The sequence below is a fragment of the Amblyomma mixtum genome, chromosome 3 (genome assembly GCF_055824585.1).
Source record: "Amblyomma mixtum isolate Tamu chromosome 3, ASM5582458v1, whole genome shotgun sequence".
NCBI classification, from domain to species: Eukaryota; Metazoa; Arthropoda; class Arachnida; order Ixodida; family Ixodidae; genus Amblyomma; species Amblyomma mixtum.
In genome coordinates, this window is record NC_143014.1 from 79,643,613 (window position 1) to 79,663,679 (window position 20,067).

General features: G+C 50.8%; 1 protein-coding gene across 2 annotated transcripts in view; it reads right to left on the reverse strand.

Moving 5' to 3' along the window:
• The window catches only part of spir (spire type actin nucleation factor), a 174,570-nt gene that overhangs the window by 73,797 nt on the left and 80,706 nt on the right, over positions 1-20,067 (reverse strand). For both annotated transcript variants that reach the window (XM_089579856.1, XM_089579855.1), the window contains exon 3: positions 272-562. In XM_089579856.1, the coding sequence (XP_089435982.1) occupies positions 272-562 (291 nt within the window). The remainder of the gene's footprint in view (positions 1-271; positions 563-20,067) is intronic.

The window sequence follows — 20,067 nt, forward strand, 5'->3', positions numbered from 1 at the left end:
GCCCTGCGGTCACGACTCGATAAGAAGGTCCCTCTGTGCGCCGTAAACGAAGAAACGGCCGGAAGCGCGCCGTCTCCGAAGCGGTCAAGGGCGAAGTCGTGAGAGCGCGAGCATCGGTCTGCCCGCGATGACGAGCGCACGTCACACGTGGAACCGAACAAAGGAGCCGCGCCAACTGTCTCCGCCAAGAGCGTTTCTGCGTGACCGTTAAACAACGCCGCTCCCCTGAGCAGCGCAAGTGAGCGCGGTCAGCGACGCGTCTCGCACGCACCTCGAGCACTTTGGCGAGCGTGAGGCCCGCCCGATGCGGAGACTTGCCGGCCCCGCCGTCGCCGCCGCCGGGGTCGTCTTCGCCAGAGTCCTTCTCGATGCCCTCGTCGTGGCAGTCCTCTTCACCAGAGTCGTCGTCCGAGCTCAGCTCGGCGTCAGAGCTGAGGTCGGGGTCGGCCGACGTCATGCGGTCCAGCAGCATCTCGAAAGGGCGGCTCAAGACATGCTCCTCGTCCGGCCGGAGCCCGTACTCGAGCGCGTGGAACAGTACCAGGCCCAGGCTGCAGACGAGCTGCGCAAACAAAGACCACCTCCACTAAGAGGTCGCAAGGTACGAAAAAAAAAAAAGCCGAATTCCATGCCACACGCGCGTCAGCATGCATATGAAGTCGAAAAAAAAAAATGACAGAAGTGACAGAAGCGTCTGTCAAAAACATATAAAATATTCTTTCCCCCTTTCCCCCCATTGTGGCCTCGTGCCTTCCTCTCAAAATGAAGGACTTTCAATCAATCAATCAATCAATCAATCAATTTGTCTTAACGACCGACTTTTCTGTTTTATAGTATTTTTTCTGTAGTACTTTTCAACAGTCTTGTAGTACTGAAGCATTTTTCTGAAGGCAACACGCAATTTTGTAGTTAAAGGAAAAATGTGTTACCAGTATACAAAGTTCACGGGAAAAAACATTACAGAAAATCTGTTGTGAAGACAGAAAATTTTCTGTTGTATCTTTCGACTGGCGTCACTAAGACAGCCGAAGACGGGTGAGTAAAACGCAACGTCGCAGTCTTCTCGCTGAGCGCCGTCGTCGCCGTAAAACGAAGCTAGAGGCGTAAGTGCCCCCCCACCCCTTTTCGCCAACATATCACTTCACCAATAACATTTACGGACACTTGGGTGGCTACGAGGGACGCCGGCGTGGAAGGCTCCGGGTTAATTTAGACCGGCCGGGACGCCACACAGCACACGACCGTTTTTGCATTTGGCCGCCATCGAAATGCCGACGGGTTCCGATCCCGCGATCTTAGGATCAGTAGGATAATGCCACTGAGGCAGCATATGTCCGCCTTCTTTGGGGCAAGCGGCACCAGATATTTCAGCCCTTACGAAGGCCCCTTACTGGGGCATTTCAAGTGAGGAATGCTCGTGGAAACGGAACAAGGTCTGCAGCCGCGCATATCTATCGCGCTCCGTACGGGTCCAGTGGTTGAGAATAGAAAAAAAAAAAAAAAGAAACGGCTGCATGCTACGGGGGTTCTCCAGCGGTTTCCCGGCGTTTTCACAGCGCCCGCTCCTTTGTGCGCAGTTCAAGTGGAAGAACACACACACACAAAAGAGCGAATACGCCGAGCATTTCGAAAGCTGCTGGACGGAAGGGGGGTAGAAAGCGGGCGAACTGCGCGCGTTCTGCTGGAGAGAAATCCTGTTCTGACAGGGGGCATGCTTCGGGGGCTGCGAGGCCACTTGACCTGTGCAGTGTGTGTTCCGATCGGATGCCACCGCTCCCGTGCCCCCTCCTCCGCACAAGGCGGCCTTATTTGGTCAGGGCGATGCCCCACGCAGCAAACCGAGGCCCCCTCAAATCTCCCGGCGAGGATGCGGCCGAGGCAGGGTTCTAGCAGGACTCGCACACTGGCGCACTAAAGCTATGTGCAAAATGTGCGGCGGGCGTCCAGTGCAACCTGGGAATATTTTTACGGCTGGTTTTGTGGTGGGAAAACGGTACCACTTTGCGCTTGAAGCCTCGTAGGAGCCAGAAAGGGAAACACTGACTGACGGTGAAGGTGGTGCCACGGGCGCTTGCATTGGTTTTAACTGAATACACGTTTCAGCTGATGTGCACGCGTTCCGCTAATTTCGGAGAAGCTGGCTGAGCTACTGGCATGGACTGGCCACCCTCCACCTGACAGGCGATGACGCGGGTATGTGACCTTTATTCAAGGGCGTGGATAGCACTTGTCGAGCACCACTCGCTGTGTCAAAGACTAAACGGAACTAATCATAGCTTTCTTCACAGTTGCTCAACTCCACAAACTACGCAAAAATTTCTGTAAGCATAAGCTGGAGACGTGTTAAATACAGGTACCTATGACCCCGAAAACGCACCTTAGTCACCGAATGCGACAAGCTCTGTGCGATGCGAAAACCACAACTCCTCGGAGCGACGGAGTGACTACTCGGAGGGATTTCTCTTGCTCCTACGTGCGCCTTAGTGTCATCTACTATGCACATAGGTACTTGTATGACTTATCCGGCGTCCTCTATCACTCAGCTGGCCAATCATGGCAGAAAACGGAATCAGGTTTTCACGTTTGACTATATCAAACGAGCCACATGCAAATAGCTTTTTTTTAGGGGGTGTGCGAATATTCGAAATTTTCGAATATATTTCGAATATTATATTTTTAGTATTCGTATTCGATTCGAAATCCAAGTATTCGTGTTTTTTTTATTTTTATTTAAACATACTGTCAATCCCCAGAGGGATTGTAACAGGGGTGGGTACAGAAAAACAATTTTACAGTATTCGAATATTCGACCCGACGCGAATATTCGTATCTAGCCGAATATTCATTGTGAGCACCGGCGTTCATTTCGGTCCGCAAGCCCTGTCGACACAGACATAACAACATGGCGGCGCCCAGAGCAATGCGCATAGATGAAGGAAAATTTTTCCTTCGAATTTTTCTAAGGGCCATGCCGTAGCTAACTGCGCTGGTGAGCTTTTTTGTGGCTATACCTGTGAAGTTGCAATAGTCAGAGCTGTGCACGAAGTACCTCACAATACGTGCCAGGTCAGTGCCAAGTGAGAGGACATTTTCTGTGGCTGGAGGAGTCGTTCCAGCTAGAAGGGAACTACATCTGCCTGACCATGTGGAGCAGCTGGTTTTCCTTCAGGACAACCTTTTATGCTCATCCCAGCAACGCGCTTTTGTGCTGATGGCAAGCTAGCCTTAACCAATGCTGTGTACTAGCCATCCTCTCTGATATTTCCACTCTTCTAAGAATAATGTTCGAGACTTTGATACCTTTTGTGCAGCCACACACACCTTTTTTGTTCATTTAATCATCGACAGTTGAACTGTGATGTTCTTGGGTGCTCAAATAAATGTTTTGTAGTGGTTAAATGCATCTGTCCTTGATTATTCGATATTCGATTCGATATTCGGAATCAAGTATTCGTATTCGATTCGTATTCGAAAAATTTGATATTCGCACACCCCTAGCCTTTTTTATTGCATAGTTTCGTATGGCGGTTAGCTTTTTATTTAGGTAATAAATAAACTCTCCCAGAGGACTACTTTCTGTCACGGAGGAATGATTAGCGGCGGTCACTGCACACTTCAGTTGTATCAGACTACAGCACCGGTTTCTGTGATCCCAAGCCGAAAAAAAATTGATGGTCGATATGCGTAGTTAGGCCAAATTCGAATTAGGTGCGCTAGCGCTGTGCGGCCATTGTTTTGCATTGTTTGTCATTCGCCTGCTACCTCGTCAGGCAGTGTGTGTGTGTGTGTGTGTGTGTGTGTGTGTGTGTGCGTGCGTGTGCGTGTGTGCGTGCGTGTGTGTGTGAAAGAAGCCAACAGCCACAGCAACGAAGGGACAGAGGGGATTTCTAATTAATTTATTTGCTGTTCGATTTAGAATATTACTGAATATGTTATCGCTTAAAGGTAACTGATTATAAGAACAGAATATATATATATATATATATATATATATATATATATATATATATATATATATATATATATATATATATATATATATATATAATATATATATATATATATATATATATATATATATAAACGCAACTGAGTTCACACCCCAGGTAGCACCGAAACATTGCGATAATGTTACATTTTTGTTACGCTCAAATGTTATTTCAATGTCCTTTTCTTCTAATGTTTTTGTAATGTTACATAAATGTTCGAATAACCTTCCCCAAACATTCATAAAACATGTAAACAACATAAATGCAACATTCTCGAAAATGGTGAAACAGCCCCGCACAAGCATGCAGGCCTGCCAGTGGTGACGGCACACAACTTACAACACTTTGCAAGAACCAACAACAGGAGCGACACCTTCTCCACTACACCACAGCACAGCAGTATTCACTCACCTTCCAAACGGATATCATGCCGCCGAGCTTATATACTCGCTACTGCGGGATGTCCCATGAGTGACAGTGGGGAATGGGTAATAACTAAAGTTTTGTGACAAAATAATGGAGCTCTTCATGTAATCTATGGCGAGTACTATCTAAGAGATGTGGTTACAAGGTACTGTCAGTTGAAAAACATCTTTATTCCAAGAAAAGTGAGAAAATGTCTGGAAATCCGTGCTCGAAATATATTTGCAATGTTGTTTTATAGTTGCGACTCTAACATTATAATGAAATTTAGAAGATTATATTAAAACAACGTTTGTTTAGAATGTGAAAGTAACGTTTCCTATGTAACTTATAACGTTATATGTTAATTTTTAAAGTTAATGTAAACTTACTATGGAACATGTAACATTACTCCAACTACCATAACATTTTTATAACACTATTCTAATGTTCGGTGCTACCTGGGACACAGTAGAAACAACTTTATTCTAACGTTTCGGCTAGGGTCTTGCCTTCGTCACAGTGATATGATCAATCCGACCATATCACTCTGACGAAGGTCAGACCCTGGCCGAAACGTTAGAAAAGTTTTACCACGTTTGTCAACTCAGTTACGTTTATGTTCTGCCGGATCCATCCGATCTTCACCCCCCCCCCCCCCCCCCCGCGCCCCCCCAATATATATATAGCGAAGCACACGCATAGAGAGACATAAATAAGTAGATAGAAGTAAAAAAAAATACAAGTAAAAATAAAGAAATAAGCATGGATAGGAAAAGAGGGAGTGGGACCCCCACGAAAAATTGGAGAGTGCGCAGAACATGTCAGGAGTGGGGAAATACAATATCCAGATGGGACCTCTGCTTTGTTAAGCATCGCATGCTTGCTTATTGACAGGCGTGTCGAGATGAGCTGAGCTGGTCGACAGGGTGCGTGACCGTGCAGCTACGTTCGTGGAAGAATGCGGGAACTTGTCGCTTCTCCTGGCCGCGAGGGCAGGGGGAAAAATAATGTCCTGCTAGTTAGTATGTCTTAGCTGTATTCTGATGTACTACACCGCTGACAATGCTATGCCAGAACTCAAAAAGACTATTTTAAAAAATTGTCTAAAGTCTTAGGTGAAACACCCTGCGCGCACGCACGCACGCACGCACACACGCACCCCTGACAGGTTGCCCACAACCCGATGGGCAGGCTTCAGCCAAACAAACACACAACGGCCAAATGCGGGGAATGTCCACTATACGTGCTATAAATGCTCGGCATACCTGGCCAAGGTCGGCTACCGAGCTAGGCCCAATTTTCAATTGGCTTGAGAATGGCTGAAAGTAGGTCGCCAACAATGAGCCGCCATAAATGGCCAACTTTTCCACAAACAAGCCGATAACGGCCTGCAGGGTGGGGCCGATCAAAATTTGAAACTTTTGGTCGCTCATTCGGCTCCTCCACACAGGAACTGCATATCCCAAATAAATCTACATAGCTCGTTCTCCCTATCCGTAGAACGCTTGCGCGGTCTAGTTCCCAAAATTTTTCCAAGTTTTCGGTCACTGTTTTATTTAAAATCCGCCCACCAAGTAGCAGTTGTAGACAGTGATTCCGGGAGCATCGTATGGGCCGTTTACATGTGTTAGCGCGGACGGATTTGGTGGACGGAACAGCAGGCATGGCCCTGTCTTAATATGGTAGCTTTTATGGGTATTTTTACCCGGAAGGGCTGCCGTAGGAAGGTAGGAGAGCTCAGGAGTTTCTCTTTCCAGTGGTCAAAAAACACTGTTACAGTGCCGCAGAAAGACTTCGCGGTCGTTCGATGCCTTCTGCTCTCCGCGTGGTTTATCACGCCTCCCGACGTTGCCTTGCGAGATCTGAGTCCCACAAAGCGCACAGATGGCGGAGTGTGCATCATGTGAAACAAGCTCAATCTAAGCTGCAAATTCGCAATGTTTCGGATTAGTCCAATCACTACTACATCTAAATGACTCCTTGATTTCACCATCCTATCATTTGTCTATCACATTTGTCAAGCGGCACCAAAGAGACAGATGACTGCACAGATTCAGCAAGCAGGACAGTAGAGCAATAAGCCGAAAAGAACAAGCGGCAGAATCACTGCTGCCATAAACTGCCACCAGCTTACAGCGCCTTCTTCCGATAGCCACTGTCGTCTCACATGTACCGCGCAGTGCTCTGGAAGCTACGAGCCTGCGCCACCAGCTTCCGGAAGCGTCACTACACGGCTTCCACTGCACAACATTGGACGGAACTAGTGAGACGGCCTTCGCTTCGAAAAGCGGCGCTTTCGCAACCTCCGTTCGAATGGACGCTTCCCTCCTGAGCTACCAGAGCGAATCAACCGCCATAGCAAGTTTAGCGCGTGGGAAAAGTCCATTCAGGACGAGGAGCCGCACTTCGCACGCCGCGCGAGATTCAGAAACACCCATCGCGAGCCAAGAACATTTAATTCCGGGATGCAAGTACGGCAAGGAGGAGAGGTGCGCCATTCGTCGCTATTCGGAGGGGCCAGGGGGAGAGGGTGTATGTGTTTACGAGCAGAGTTACGTTGCATCCGGACTGTTCGTGCTTGGAGTTGTGGAAGGCTAGCTGGGCTACTACCTTCCTGACATAGTAATTGGGGCTGATATTCCTTTCCATATCCGCCAAGTTTTCTTATTACGCTGCCACTACTGACGCTGAATACACACGCGCTGTTTGAGCGTTCGATTACTCCCGGTTATTGCCTTGCAGTAAAGCCGCAGCTGTAATAACCTCTTACGACAGTCGCCTTTCTCCCGCGCCTGACAACCCGAATGACGGCAAATTGTGCGAGTGCCGGTGTGGATTTTATGAACCACATCGTTGCGGCAAGACTACCCATGAAGGCCGCTGAAGGAATGGATATCAGTTGTTCTCTGGATTCCATCAAAACCAAAAACGAAGGGCGAGTAAAAGACAAACCAAGTACACGCACCCGTCTTGAATCCTGGCAAGACCTAGCCAATTAACATGAGAATAGGCCGACGCTGTTGGCCGGAAAGGGGTCCTCTGATCGAGTTGTATCCGACTATGGCAAGGCAGATTAAAGCATTTTAGCTGGCCTGTGACTAACATAACTGCACGACGTGTAAAGCGGGAAGCCAGGACTCATAAACGGGGCCTGCCTACATGTTGCAGATATATGTTGCTCAAAATAAGGAAAACCAATATGTGTAGGAGGTTTCTGAAGCAAACCGCTTACGGACTGAATGGACATCCGGAGCGGCCGCGCTGATGGCCTCCCGCAAAGAAACTCGAAGCAGGCATGCACACCCGGTAGTCGTACAACCCCCGTCAAAAGTATACAGCCCAAGGGGTTTGCTTGTGAGGCCTGCAGCATGCCTCGTTATGCATCCTCGGCGACCGTAACCTTTTGAAAGACGAACGGCTTCGCGTACTCAATCCTCCCAAGGTTTGGGCTGCTTGATGCGCTAGGGAGCACCGCTAGACAGCTTAGAAGCAAGCCCCTTGAGCTGTATACTTTTGACGGGGGCTGTACATTCTACGCCGACAGGGAACACAGGAAGCTGCAACGAATAGCACATGTCTTCCCTTACCGTTAAGATTAAGTGCCCCACGCAGAATACAGGACAGGCCGGCAGCCGCGGCCAACAAGAAGCTCACTTCACGAGTGCGTCTACGCGTTTTACGAATTCACAGCAACATCGAACTTGAGGGAGCCAAGCCACGGCAGCACGGCCTTGGACTCCTCGTAAAGTTACGCGTACCCGCTCAGTCATTCAGGAGAGCGGTGTGAAAGGCGACCTTTGGACAGCGACGCAGCACTAGGCATGATCGACCACACGCAATGGGCACGTGCGCTGGGGGTATCGCGTCCGTAGGCTGGCAAGCATGCTGTGCGCATGGCGTATGTACTTGGCTCGGGAGAAAGCGAACCCGGCAGCACGGCGGTGTTTCAAGTGCGGAAACGCACTGGCAGCCGCACGCACGCTTCCTCCGCAGCCTGCAGGCCCTATGGAGAGTACCAATCGGCACGCATTGGCAGCCAGGACACGCGGCTGCGGCCTGTAGCGCGCGCCAAAAAGCGGGCTCGACAAAAGCAGCGACCATTGTTTATCGTCACCCGGCGTCCTTGACTGCAATCGCCGCCATTCTGGACACCTCACGGAAACAGTGCGCGCGCGGTGCAGCGCCGACGCGAACCGAGATGGGAAGGCGAGATTAAGCGCTCGCGTGATTGCGTGAAGAAAAGGAAAACGAAGGATACTGCCTGCAGTGGTGACGGAGAGAAAAAGGAGGGGATCGCTCTCAGTGGCGCGGGCCGCCCAGAACATCACCGGCAAAGCGCAAGGAGCAGGTTTCATCCAGAATAGCCCGTACAAACGGCGCCAGCTCAGTAGCCAAGGGTGGACTCTCGGCAAGTCGCGTTCAAGGCCGCGCGGTACTAGACAATCTGTGCATTCCGGATGGAAGTGATACCAAGTGCGCCCCGGGCGCGCACATAGCTCAGCTGCAACACGTCCGCCGAGGCGAGCCAAAAAAGGGACAGTAAAGCAAGCTAAGGGCCGTGCGGTGCGCCAGCGGCCTGCCACTTAGCAGCACCGAGGAAGCGCGAAATGTATCATGTGGCATCATGTTAAAGCTGCCGGCTAAACGTCTGTTGGTCACGGATGCTTGCTTAGAACGCACGGCTAATCAACGCCGGCTAGACGAGCTGCTGTGCGGGAACTCCGAGTGCGACGTTAGCGCTCCCTATCAGCTAACTGGGCTGGCTAGTCGGATGCACATTTTGATGATTTAATGGGCCCGGCGCAGTGGCTCAGTGCTTCGGATGCTCGATGGCTGATCCCGAGGATGCGGGTTCTATCCCGGCCCGGTGGATCGAGGCGAAACATAAGGCGCCCGCATAATGTGCGATTTCAGTGCCCGTTGAAGAACCCCAGGTGATCGAAACGAATCTGGAGCCCTCCACTACGGCGTTCCTCATAGCCCATGTGTTACTTCGGGACGTTAAATCTCAAATACCAGAAGAACGAAGTCGCCAGACTATAGCTACGGAGAAGCACAGACGCGCGGACGACTGCAGAGACGAAGAGCGGGCCAGCGGGAACCAGAGGGGGGCGCGCTAACGCTACAAGTGTGCCGGGATTCAGCCTGACTGCTGCTGACATCACACGACTTCACGCTGGAAAGAATTTATAAAAACGATTTAGTCGTCTGAGCAGCAGGTCTCGATTTCCGGCAAGGGACTGTCTTTATTCCTGAAGATTAGCATGTTTACCGTCGAAAAGCCGGGACGTCCAGAGATGTCCAGGCACAGCCGTATATAGGAACTTTTTTTCCGGATGCCACGTTTAACACCATCAGAAAAAACTGCACATCTCGACAATTCACTGAAATGAGTTGCACTGTCTTGCTGCGGTCGCTCCTTGACCGCCATCCACCATACGCTAATTACCGGCATTTGAAGTGCGGCTTTCACACGTGGCCCTGAAAACATGGCGGCGGCTTCAAAAGCGCTGCAGGAGCACCGCCACAACGCAAGTCCGCTCCCTCGGAGCCTAATTGCTGCGCGCGGCCATGCGGAAACATGCGAGCTGGCCGCTATTCAGAAGCAGGCACCCATGAGGCACCACTTTCCTGGTCACAGTGACTCCGCGCTGAGCATACCGCCGCGCAGAGAAGTACCGTCGTAAACCGCAACCGCCACACTGCGAATGAATACGAGTTGAGGTGGTAGGTCGGCAGATTTGAGGCACCCCCCAAGCCACATCTCGTGCTCAACGAAGTCGGGGAAGTTTTTGTTCGAACTCACTTTAACCGAGGCAAGCATTCCCCCCCCCCCCTTCCCTAAAAAAAAACAAGCAAGTGTGTGTGTGCCGGAGGGGAGGGTGTGTGGACTATTGGAAAAGTGTGGTTATAATAAATATAAAACACCTGCCGTTTTATATAGCCTTCTGTTCGGCTGAATAGATAGAGGCTCTCTAAAAGGCAGTCCACAAAGAAACGAGGGAAGAAAATAAAAGTGCCAAAGCAGCGTTGGAACAGCTAAAAAAAAAAAACGAATATGAAATGCAAGACCGGTAAAGCAATAATGAGCTCGCCAAACACCACTAAGAGCCGACATACGGTTTGCAAGAGCAGGTATAGATCCACACGTAAGGGCCGCGTAGGTGTTCAGACGACGCAGCTCACAGCTTCTGACCTCCCATAAGAAGAAAAGAAAAAAGAAATAACGGAAAAGCCGTCGCAACCACGCGCCATCAACACAGTATTGAGCCTTGGCTTATATTCAACCCTAAAGACTTTCCTGGCGCGCCGCTAAGCCCCCGTGTCGCCCGGGCTGCTCCCATATGCGCGAGATAGCCCGGAGGACATCACGCGGCGCGAATAACAACGATGCCAACGACGCCGGAGACCAGCGCGCACCTCCGCAGCCTTCTCCCCTCGCACCGGTCAGGCCGAGCGGTGTGTCGAAACGCCGAGAGCGCCACCAGCGGCCGCTTGTTCGCACAGAGCTGCTGCCGGCGGCCAGATTCGTGGCGGTCGCTGCTATATCGCCCACAGAACGTAATGGGCCACTTGCGGCTCGAAATTGCGGTTCAAAGGTCATCAACATTAGTGCCGGCTCTTTATTGCGGAACGGCCGAAGACAATGGCACATAATGCACAGAGTATTAAGGGTAGGCTGGCGACCCATTAATTAGGAGGCCCCGCGATAACGCTCCTCGCTGCCTCTGTATGCCCAGTCTAGTTTGTTTCGTCGGTCGAGCCCGTTTCGCTCGTTCCTTTATTTCATCAGCTGTTAGCTTTTAAGGAGCTTCGCGACACTGAACGCCTACTTTGCCCGTCGATCGCGCAGAGTACCATTCAAAAGCCACAACGGGAAGCCTCAATAAGAAGCCACAACAGACACAAACTTCGCGGAGAGGGCAACACATATTTTCGCGCACATTCGCGCGGCTTTTTTTTTTTTTTCTTTGCCCGTCCTGCAGGACATGTTCGACGTTCTCGCTGACTGGCACCGAGCCACGAAAATATCAACACGATATAGCACTCGATCTACGTTACGTTCACGGTATCTCTGGCGCACAATACGCCGGCGAAATGAACACACTGCACTCCTCTGCAAAAGACAAGGGTTTGTAATTTCGTTCCAAGCTGTACTGCTGCTACAGAAGTCGGAACGGCAGCAACTGAACTAAGAACAATTATAGTGCAGTTTTTGTACGCCTCACGTGATCTTGTGCTCACTTGTGACATAGCAACCGTCTTACGACTGCTGGAACCGCAAATTCATGGAAAATAATTCATAAGTTAAGTTAGGCACCGAGCGTAGGCGAATTTCACGTGGTGATTCACGTTTACTGTCCACGCATCATTCGAAAGCACCAATACCCTCAGAAAACTTTGGCCCCTCTACCCCTTTAAAAACATTCTATTGACTTTTAGGCTTCGTCAGTTTTTAATCCAGAACTTGTATCTTTAAGCGACTGCCCTGCTTTTGAGCCACCGATTTTCCAGACGCTTTTTGCTGATGTCTACATTCTGCATTCACACTACATTTGACATCTCTTAACTATAGGGCCTCAGGGTGAGCGACCGTGCCTGTATCGACATCCGGATGGATATTGCCACATTTCAGAAAAGTATGTTAAGTTGTTTTTGCAGATTTACCACACTCTGCACATGTGTCGTTTTGATAAATTTCTTTTTGTAGCTTCGCGTTCTAAGAAACCCTGATATCGCTTCGATATAGTATAGGGGCGCTGCCTCTTGACTTATCACAGATCGATTCCTTCCTGCCTTCTCATATTCTATACATGCCTAGAGTTTGCTTGTTTTTTTTGTTTTTTTTTCACTGAGTTAATCCAGTTCTTACCCTTGTATTTTTCACCTGTCGCTTAAAGCTCTTTATTTTTCCGTCCCCGTTACCTGCATACTTATTGGTTCTTCTATTTGAGCGATGGCGCAAATGCCCCCGTGCCGAGCTATCCGGGCCACTTCTGGACAAGTAATGCCATTAAATAGGCTGAAAAAAAAAAAAAGTCTTTTTCAGTTTTGGAATTGGTTTTTTTTTTCGTCAGCCATATAAGGGAGTATTTTTAAACTTCCCACAAAATCTGCCAACACGAAGCGATCGCGCAAGCATGGCGCCCAAAGCGGTGTCCTCTTCTCCAACTGGCCCTACTCAGCAGCGACAGTGTTACCGCGATTTCGAAACATCGACACTTGACTCTGTGGATGCAAACGATAGCTTCGTGCGAAAAGGTGACGTCCATTCGTCTTATTTTGGTTAGGACAGCAATAATTGTTCCGCCCGGACTACCGACAAGTGCCTGTCCGTAACTTTCGTTTACGCCATTGCCAAGGATTCACTTCTTTCAGGGCCTCTCCGAAGGTACCGGACATGTTCTGGACGATTCCCTGCCACAGCAGCGTAGAGGACACAGCTGTATGCAAGACAGCTCGGGGCCATCTTGGCGCTGCACTGCGGAGTAGACCAAATTGCTACGCGCGAACAATTTTTATTTTTGTTGACCGGAAAGTTCAGCATGATGAGTTCTGTAACTCTTCATTTTTGGCACGGCAACGCACAAACAGCATATTCTATATTTTTATTCTATTTTCAGACTGGATATGTTTAATTTTTTTCTTTGCGGCTGTTCGTGCGAATCCTCGAAAATTGTCATTTCGCAGCAGCATACGTTTTTTTTTTCTTTGTACCATTGCAAAGAAAATTTTATTAGCTACACAATGACGCGCTGCAAAAAAGAAAGAATTAAAATTAATCAGTGAATAAAAAATTTTATACACACCACCCTGAAATTTCCCTTTTCCTGCGGTAGGGAAAGAGTTAAGGAACTTAGTTCGATAAATAATAAACAGTGTACAAAGCTATCCCCTGTCCTTTCTCGCCATCGCTCCCCTCTGTACTTATTTTTGCTAACCTCTCTTCTCCCTGTATTTCCGCCGCGGCTGACATCTTTTCCTTCATCTTTGTATTTTTGCGATAATAAACCACCAAGAACGAAGCGGCAAATGCCCTCAGAGGAGGACATCGCAACACTGTCGTGTCCATCGCGGTCAGCCGCCTTGCACCTGCTGCGGCCACTATAGCAGGTGCAAGGACCGCGACGTCACGACGACGGCTCCACTGGTTGGAGGAAGGGCATTTACCGCTTAGTTCAAGAGCCGCAGTCGACGACTATGCCAGCAACAAAATGTCCCTCGCCCAAAACCTTGCGCGACAAGTGAAAGCTGGGTTTCGGTCAGCCGGCGGGTGAAGAGCAGAGCGGAAGCGAGTCAGCAGGGCGCCGTCCGACGCGGGCACGCGATCTCACGCGGTCGAGGCGGCGTCCGGAATGGAAACATCGCGGCCAGTCGAAACGCGCGCCGCACAATGGGCTGGGCTGTCAAGGGACTACAAAAACTTGGCGGCCGTCAAGACCATCGCATCCCGCCGGACAGCTCGATAGGGTCAGCGCTCGGGACGATCCGCGGCCGGCGAATGACAAGGCCGCCGCTAAGTGGGCGTGCGTGCGCCTCTCTACGACCAAGGTCAGCGGGCCATCCTCGGAACCGTCGGCCGAGGGAATTTCGTCCGACACATATGCATCCACTGACGCGTCCTCGCTTCCGAGCCGCACAGCCACGGACGCCGCCGCCCCACTACCGACCGCATTCGTGACGACGCTTGATCCCGCACTGGCCTCCAAGACCTGATGAGAACTTTATGACGTCGATCGTACTCCGGCGAATTATGACAGAGGGGCGCCTTACGGTGTACAGCATCCCTTGGGAGCTTAGTCTTGTAGTGTGCTCGATGGCGGCCGCACAAATCCGCTTTTTGCCAAGGACAACTTCCCACCGGAATAAACAACATGCTTGTGACCCGCCGGCCGACTACTGTTTATGGAACAGTTCCCTACGCGTTATCGTCGCCAGAGCCGATATCCGAAGGTGAAAACCGGCGTGAATGTCCAAAAGGCATGGCATCACATCCTCGTCGATCGCCTGCCAAATCAGACAGTCCGCGCTGAAAGAACGGTTCCAACGGAAACCTATTCGTGCCTCCGACACTCGCCCTTATTTCCGGTGGCTCGGGTGACGCTCGTAGCAGCAGTGATGAAGGATATTTCAAGAGGGCACTCATCTGAGCTTTACAGTGCAAAGAAGCACACGCGCAAGGGGAGCAAACGGGAGGTATACATACGCTGCCTCGGCGTTACAACGCAAGAAGACGCACTAACTTCACTTGAAAAACGTCCCTCAACAACTGCTACTCACTGTTTCACACACCAACTGGATAACAAACGCTAATCACAAAACATGGCGACAGAGGAATTCCATTATAAAGCTCGCGCCACTGGCTTCACCGTCGAACAACACATCGACGCATAAAAGTAACTCACGTGGGATACGCCGAGTCATGTAGACGCGCGATCACTGCTCTGGATATATCAGAGACGCAGCGCACGCACCGCACATCGGATGCCCTGATCTCTGCGGAAACGCTTTAGGGCGCAGAAAGCGAAAAACTGGAAAATGCATGGAACGCCGCCCAGCACGCAGCTCCCGGGATTCAAGGCAAGTGAAACATCCGCGGCTTCGGCGAAAGCGCCGATGGCAAAACGCAGCCAGCCACGGCCACTGTAACAGACTTGGCATTACAATGAATACAGAATAAATCCGCGAACAACCGACGCCCCAAAGCGCTCCGGAGTGAACGTTCTCAAGGAAATGAAGATTGCTATCGTAGCGACGTAGGATCACAAGGGTTTAAGAGTGATTGCATGCCACAAAATAACATTTGGGAAGAAAACCTGAGCCACTATATAGCTCAATAAAGTTTATTAAACATGATATTACAGAAAAATAAAAGATTAAGTCAATCGCAGTCTTTGCACAAAGTTTGGCGCACTATGCCGCCTCATTCAGGGGGTTGGAATTACACACTGCACGATAGCACGATTATAAGCAAAATGAACATTTCTGCTCATTCGTTTCAGCTATTTCGAGCACTACCATCGCGGTCACGGCATCATTACAGGAGGGAGTCTTTGTCGAACCGAATCAGCAGGGGCGCATTCTTAGAGCAAAACCTTCATCCACTACGATCAGAAGGACCGTTGTAAAGCCTTCATCACGGCTAAACATGCAAATGAAACTGTTTCATTGGGAAAGGGCGGACACCCGAACCGCGCCAGGAAGGAAAGGATGGAGTAAAACAGGGCAAACAGAGAAATAGCAGGGTTCCACATTAACATCGCACAACACGCAGGTGTTTCAGCACTTCGCCTGCATCAGACCAAAAACGCCAACATACCTCACTGAATTTGTGACGGAAAAGCTCGCACCTGGCTCCCTTCCGATGCGCAGAAGTGACACCTGTACCGCGCCCCTCCCTCCCCCCACCATAAGTTGCCGCACACGACGACGATGATTGCGCCCCGTCATCGCAGCAGCAAAAAGAGGTACAAGTGGTTGTGCGTCCTCCGTCTCTTTCCAGCTGTGCCCTATGTAAACGACTGGCTCAACAGTGCGCATTGTCGTACGTCGATCAACGGACTCCGTCATTGGAGCAGCCACACCCGAGACAAAACGATACGGATGAACGTGCAGCATTTTCTGCAGCGCCGCAACGCACATCGCTTCCTCCCACCGCATATTATGAAATCCCACAATGAAATGCAAACAAGACAAATAAAACTGGAAAGCAGGCATCCAAACGCACTCTCCTGCGCTTTAAAACTGCGCATCTGCCAACCGGCTAGTGATCCGGGGTTTCCTCAATCCCTCTATAGAGGAAGGGGCCGACCCACTTTCCTCCAGGCAGAGAAAATTTCCCAGTCTGCCACACTCACGATCCCTCGCGCTCGGCGCTTCGACGCGCTACCAGTAGCGAGCAGCAGGCCGCGGGTTCGAAGCTGGCCGACATGGCGGAGACCATCCATGACGCCGGCGACGTCTGAGGGCATCCGCCGGACGCTCAGGCAGCCTCGACCCTGGCTGGCGGAGACGGACAGGCCGGCGGCGATTTAGCCACGCCGGCGTGCCTCGGCGAGCCTTGGCACTGTTTCCGCGAGAGGCGCCCGATAGAGGCGTCACTCAAACACGCCAGGGCAGCCGAGGTTCGCGAGACTCGACACGGCGAGCATCAGTCTGGGCAGCTGGCTGTCTGCGTGACGGCCAACGCAGTGGGCGAAAGACACACGACGCCGCAGCCCTCTGCATCGGGAGAAGCTCCGGCCCTCGCGCTCCGCCCTTGGATTGCGCGGGCGAAAAAAAAAAAAAAAAGATAGCGAAAAATGGCTGCGCAGAAGTATACCTCGTGTTCTGGGCACGAATTCAGATAGCGAGAGTTCCGCAAGACTGCTGGATATAGCAACCGAAAAAAAAAAAAAAGGTGTGCGCAGGCAGAAGCGCCAAATTCTCGCAGCGTTGCTTATAACTCTGGTGGTTGGACTTTTCCGTTTCGAACGAAAAAAAAAAAAACGAGATAAATCTACGCCGATTTCAATTTTCAGATTTCGGTTTTAACCCACATATGCACAACCTTCAGGAATTTAAAAAAATAATCTTTTTTTCATATAAACCGTTTATTTCACTTCATAATTCTGAATCATTGATGGAAATATTTCTCAAGAACGACCTTTGAGCCGTCCTACACGTTGAATACTAGATAAATGCGCTAGCTATTACGTGCAGCAAAGCTTCAAACATTTCACACTTACTACATTTAACCGAACATTTAACCGCACAGGAATACCACATTATATCGCCGACAGATTAATCAATTAATCTGTAAGAGATAATATTTGCCGAAAGAAAACGAAAACTGCGCTCACACAACACAACATCAATGATCAGGCATGATCATTGATGCCATGTCCCAACATGCACTGCCGCGACCTACTGAGCTAAGTAGCTGCCCAAGTGGGTGATGAAAGCGAACAGCACTTCGGCAGCAGACGGCGACGAGGCGGAGCACCCCAGTCTGCAGACGAGTGTAAGTGTAGTGAAGCAGTGCCTCAAAACGCACAACCAGCTCCGTGTTTGTTAATTTACTCCTTTAGCTGAGTGCAACTTGTAGCCAGTTAACTGTGGCGTGCATGCAAATAAAGCTGACCTTTTCCGCTTAAAACCGAACTTCGAAAATTGAATTCGGCGTATACCCCTACCGTTCTTTTGTTGTTGTTTTTTTCCGCTAAAAACGAAAAGTCCGCCGCTACTTAGTACGACAGGCTACCAAGGTAACCACCGTCCAAGTGCCGACCGAGAAAAGCAGGCTAAAGGCGCGGACAATGAAAGCGAGAGGCCAGAAAAGTCGCACGCACGTCTAGCCCTGCTCAGTCGGTCGGCACGGGGGAAAAGAAGCCGGCGACTTCCCGCGTGATGGTGGCAAAAACGAAAGTGCACCTCACGTGCGCACAGCGAGTCCGAACGTGCGACCGCTGTCAGTGAATATGGGCCTCCGGGTGTTTAAAGAGGCTCACACGTAGCGTGACCGGGTACAATCCCCCAACGGTGGAAAACGGAACATCAGATACGAGGGGGCCGGGCGCAACCTATCCACAGCTGTATATCAAGCAACGAGGGACAAATTCATTTTTTATCCGCACATAAAGTTGCATTTATGTCTGCAGCCAAGTCACTTATTGGGCTCAACTAAGCGAAAACCCGCTCATCCTCAGAGCCAGCTCGCAGCTCAAGGCAGCGGCCTATAGTCTTGCCATTTGCGAAACGCACGCAACCAGTCGCCAAGTACGACGCACATGGAGCCATTTGTGGATTTCAGATGGCAGTAACGAACTGCTGTGAAGAGTGAGAACGAGCCCTCCCTTGGACGCAGTTCGAAGCCCGGATTGCACTTTGCAACGATGCCTGCAAAGCGCGACACATCACTTCGGCATGGTATTTTAATGACCCGAAGGGACGCTGTCTAATGGAGGGCTCCGGGTCAATTTCTACCATCCGGCGTTCTTTCACGGACTGACAACACGTGCGTTACTACATTTCGCCCTAACAAAACGCGGCCAACGCGTGGCCAGGAGTCGATCCCGCAACCTCGGGCCAGCGGAACGCCCAAAGCAAGCGAGTCAGCGGCGGATGCTGGGCCTTGCAAAAGAACGTCTGCTCACCTTGCACGGCTCAACAACCAATACGCTCGAGGTGGATTCATGCATGCAATGAGGGCGGGTCTCCAGTATGGTGAAGGAAGTTCGCCAAGCAGCAACCCCGTGCCATTTCTGGAGCCCCCAGCTGTTCGCGAAGTCGTCAGTGAAATAAAACAGAAGCGCTTTCATCGGCGGCGCTCTGCGCACTGAGACGCCAGCCGCTTGCAAAGCGCACTATAAAGGATCGAGGCCCTTCCGAGGCGCGAGATCACGAATGCAAGGGCGCCGTTCCGGGGCGGCCAGCTACGAAGCCGAATGTCTCGCTCAGTTTTAGAGACGGTTCCAGCGACTTGAGCTCCTCTGCAGACCTGGAGAGTCGTCGCAACGAGCCGCTACTTCAGGCGCCCGCAGAGCCCGCATTAATTTTAGAAAACGTGGCTACACACAATCGAGGCAGTCGGGCAACAAATAAATTCAAACACGACATCGCACTACAACTTGACATTAAGTAGTGAGTATGAAGCAGCTCGCTTGCATCAGCTGCAAAACGCGAACGGAACACTGGCGTCCCTCAGATGCTGTGGAGACGCCAGCTTGAAGCGCATTCCGCCCAAGCGATGTTCGAGCAGCTGAGCGTGCGCACTGCTATACAGCAAAAGGCCGTCGCACGGGAGCCGGTCTCGTGACACGAGGCGTGCACGCTTCCCGAGTCTGTCACGGCGTTTAATAAGATGCGTCGCCGCCGCCGCTGACACTGATTGCGCCGTGGGGCACCGGCGGAACGCGAGGAGTGGGACTCGCGGTGACGCACGGCCGCCCACGATTGACGTCACGCCGACAGTGCAGGGCACCCACACCACCCCCCTGTGTTACACACGCCGGATGGCGTCGCCGCCCGGCAGACGACTACCGCAACAAGGGGCGTCTCTTGCGCGAGGAACGCAGTCGAACCCCCCCCCCCCCCAGACAGAGAGAGAGAGAGAGAGAGAGAGAGAGAGAGAGAGAGACACACACACACACACACACACACACACACACACACACACACACACACACACACACACACACACACACACACACACACACACACACACACACACACACACACACACACACACACACACACACACACACACACACACACACACACACACACACACACACACACACACACACACACACACACACACACATTTCACCCCTGCTACGGTGGCTTAGTGGTAGGTGCTCGACTGCTGAACCCGAACATGCGGGTTCAATCCCGGCCGCGGTGGCCGCGTTTCAATGGAGGCGAAACGCAAGGTGGCCGTTCGCTGTGCGATGTCACTGAGCGTTGAGAAACCCCAGGAGGTCGAAATTAATCCGGAGCCTACCATTGCAGCGTCCATAATTGCCCATCCCACACACATTTTCATACAGCTACCAACTATCACAAAAACGTTCCTAGGTCGCATCCCGAGGTTCTACAAGAAAGTAGCGATCGTTGTCACTAACTAGTTTTACTAACAAAAATGTCAGACAAATTTTGCTATTGTTCTTGACGAGGTACATTCGCAAACACA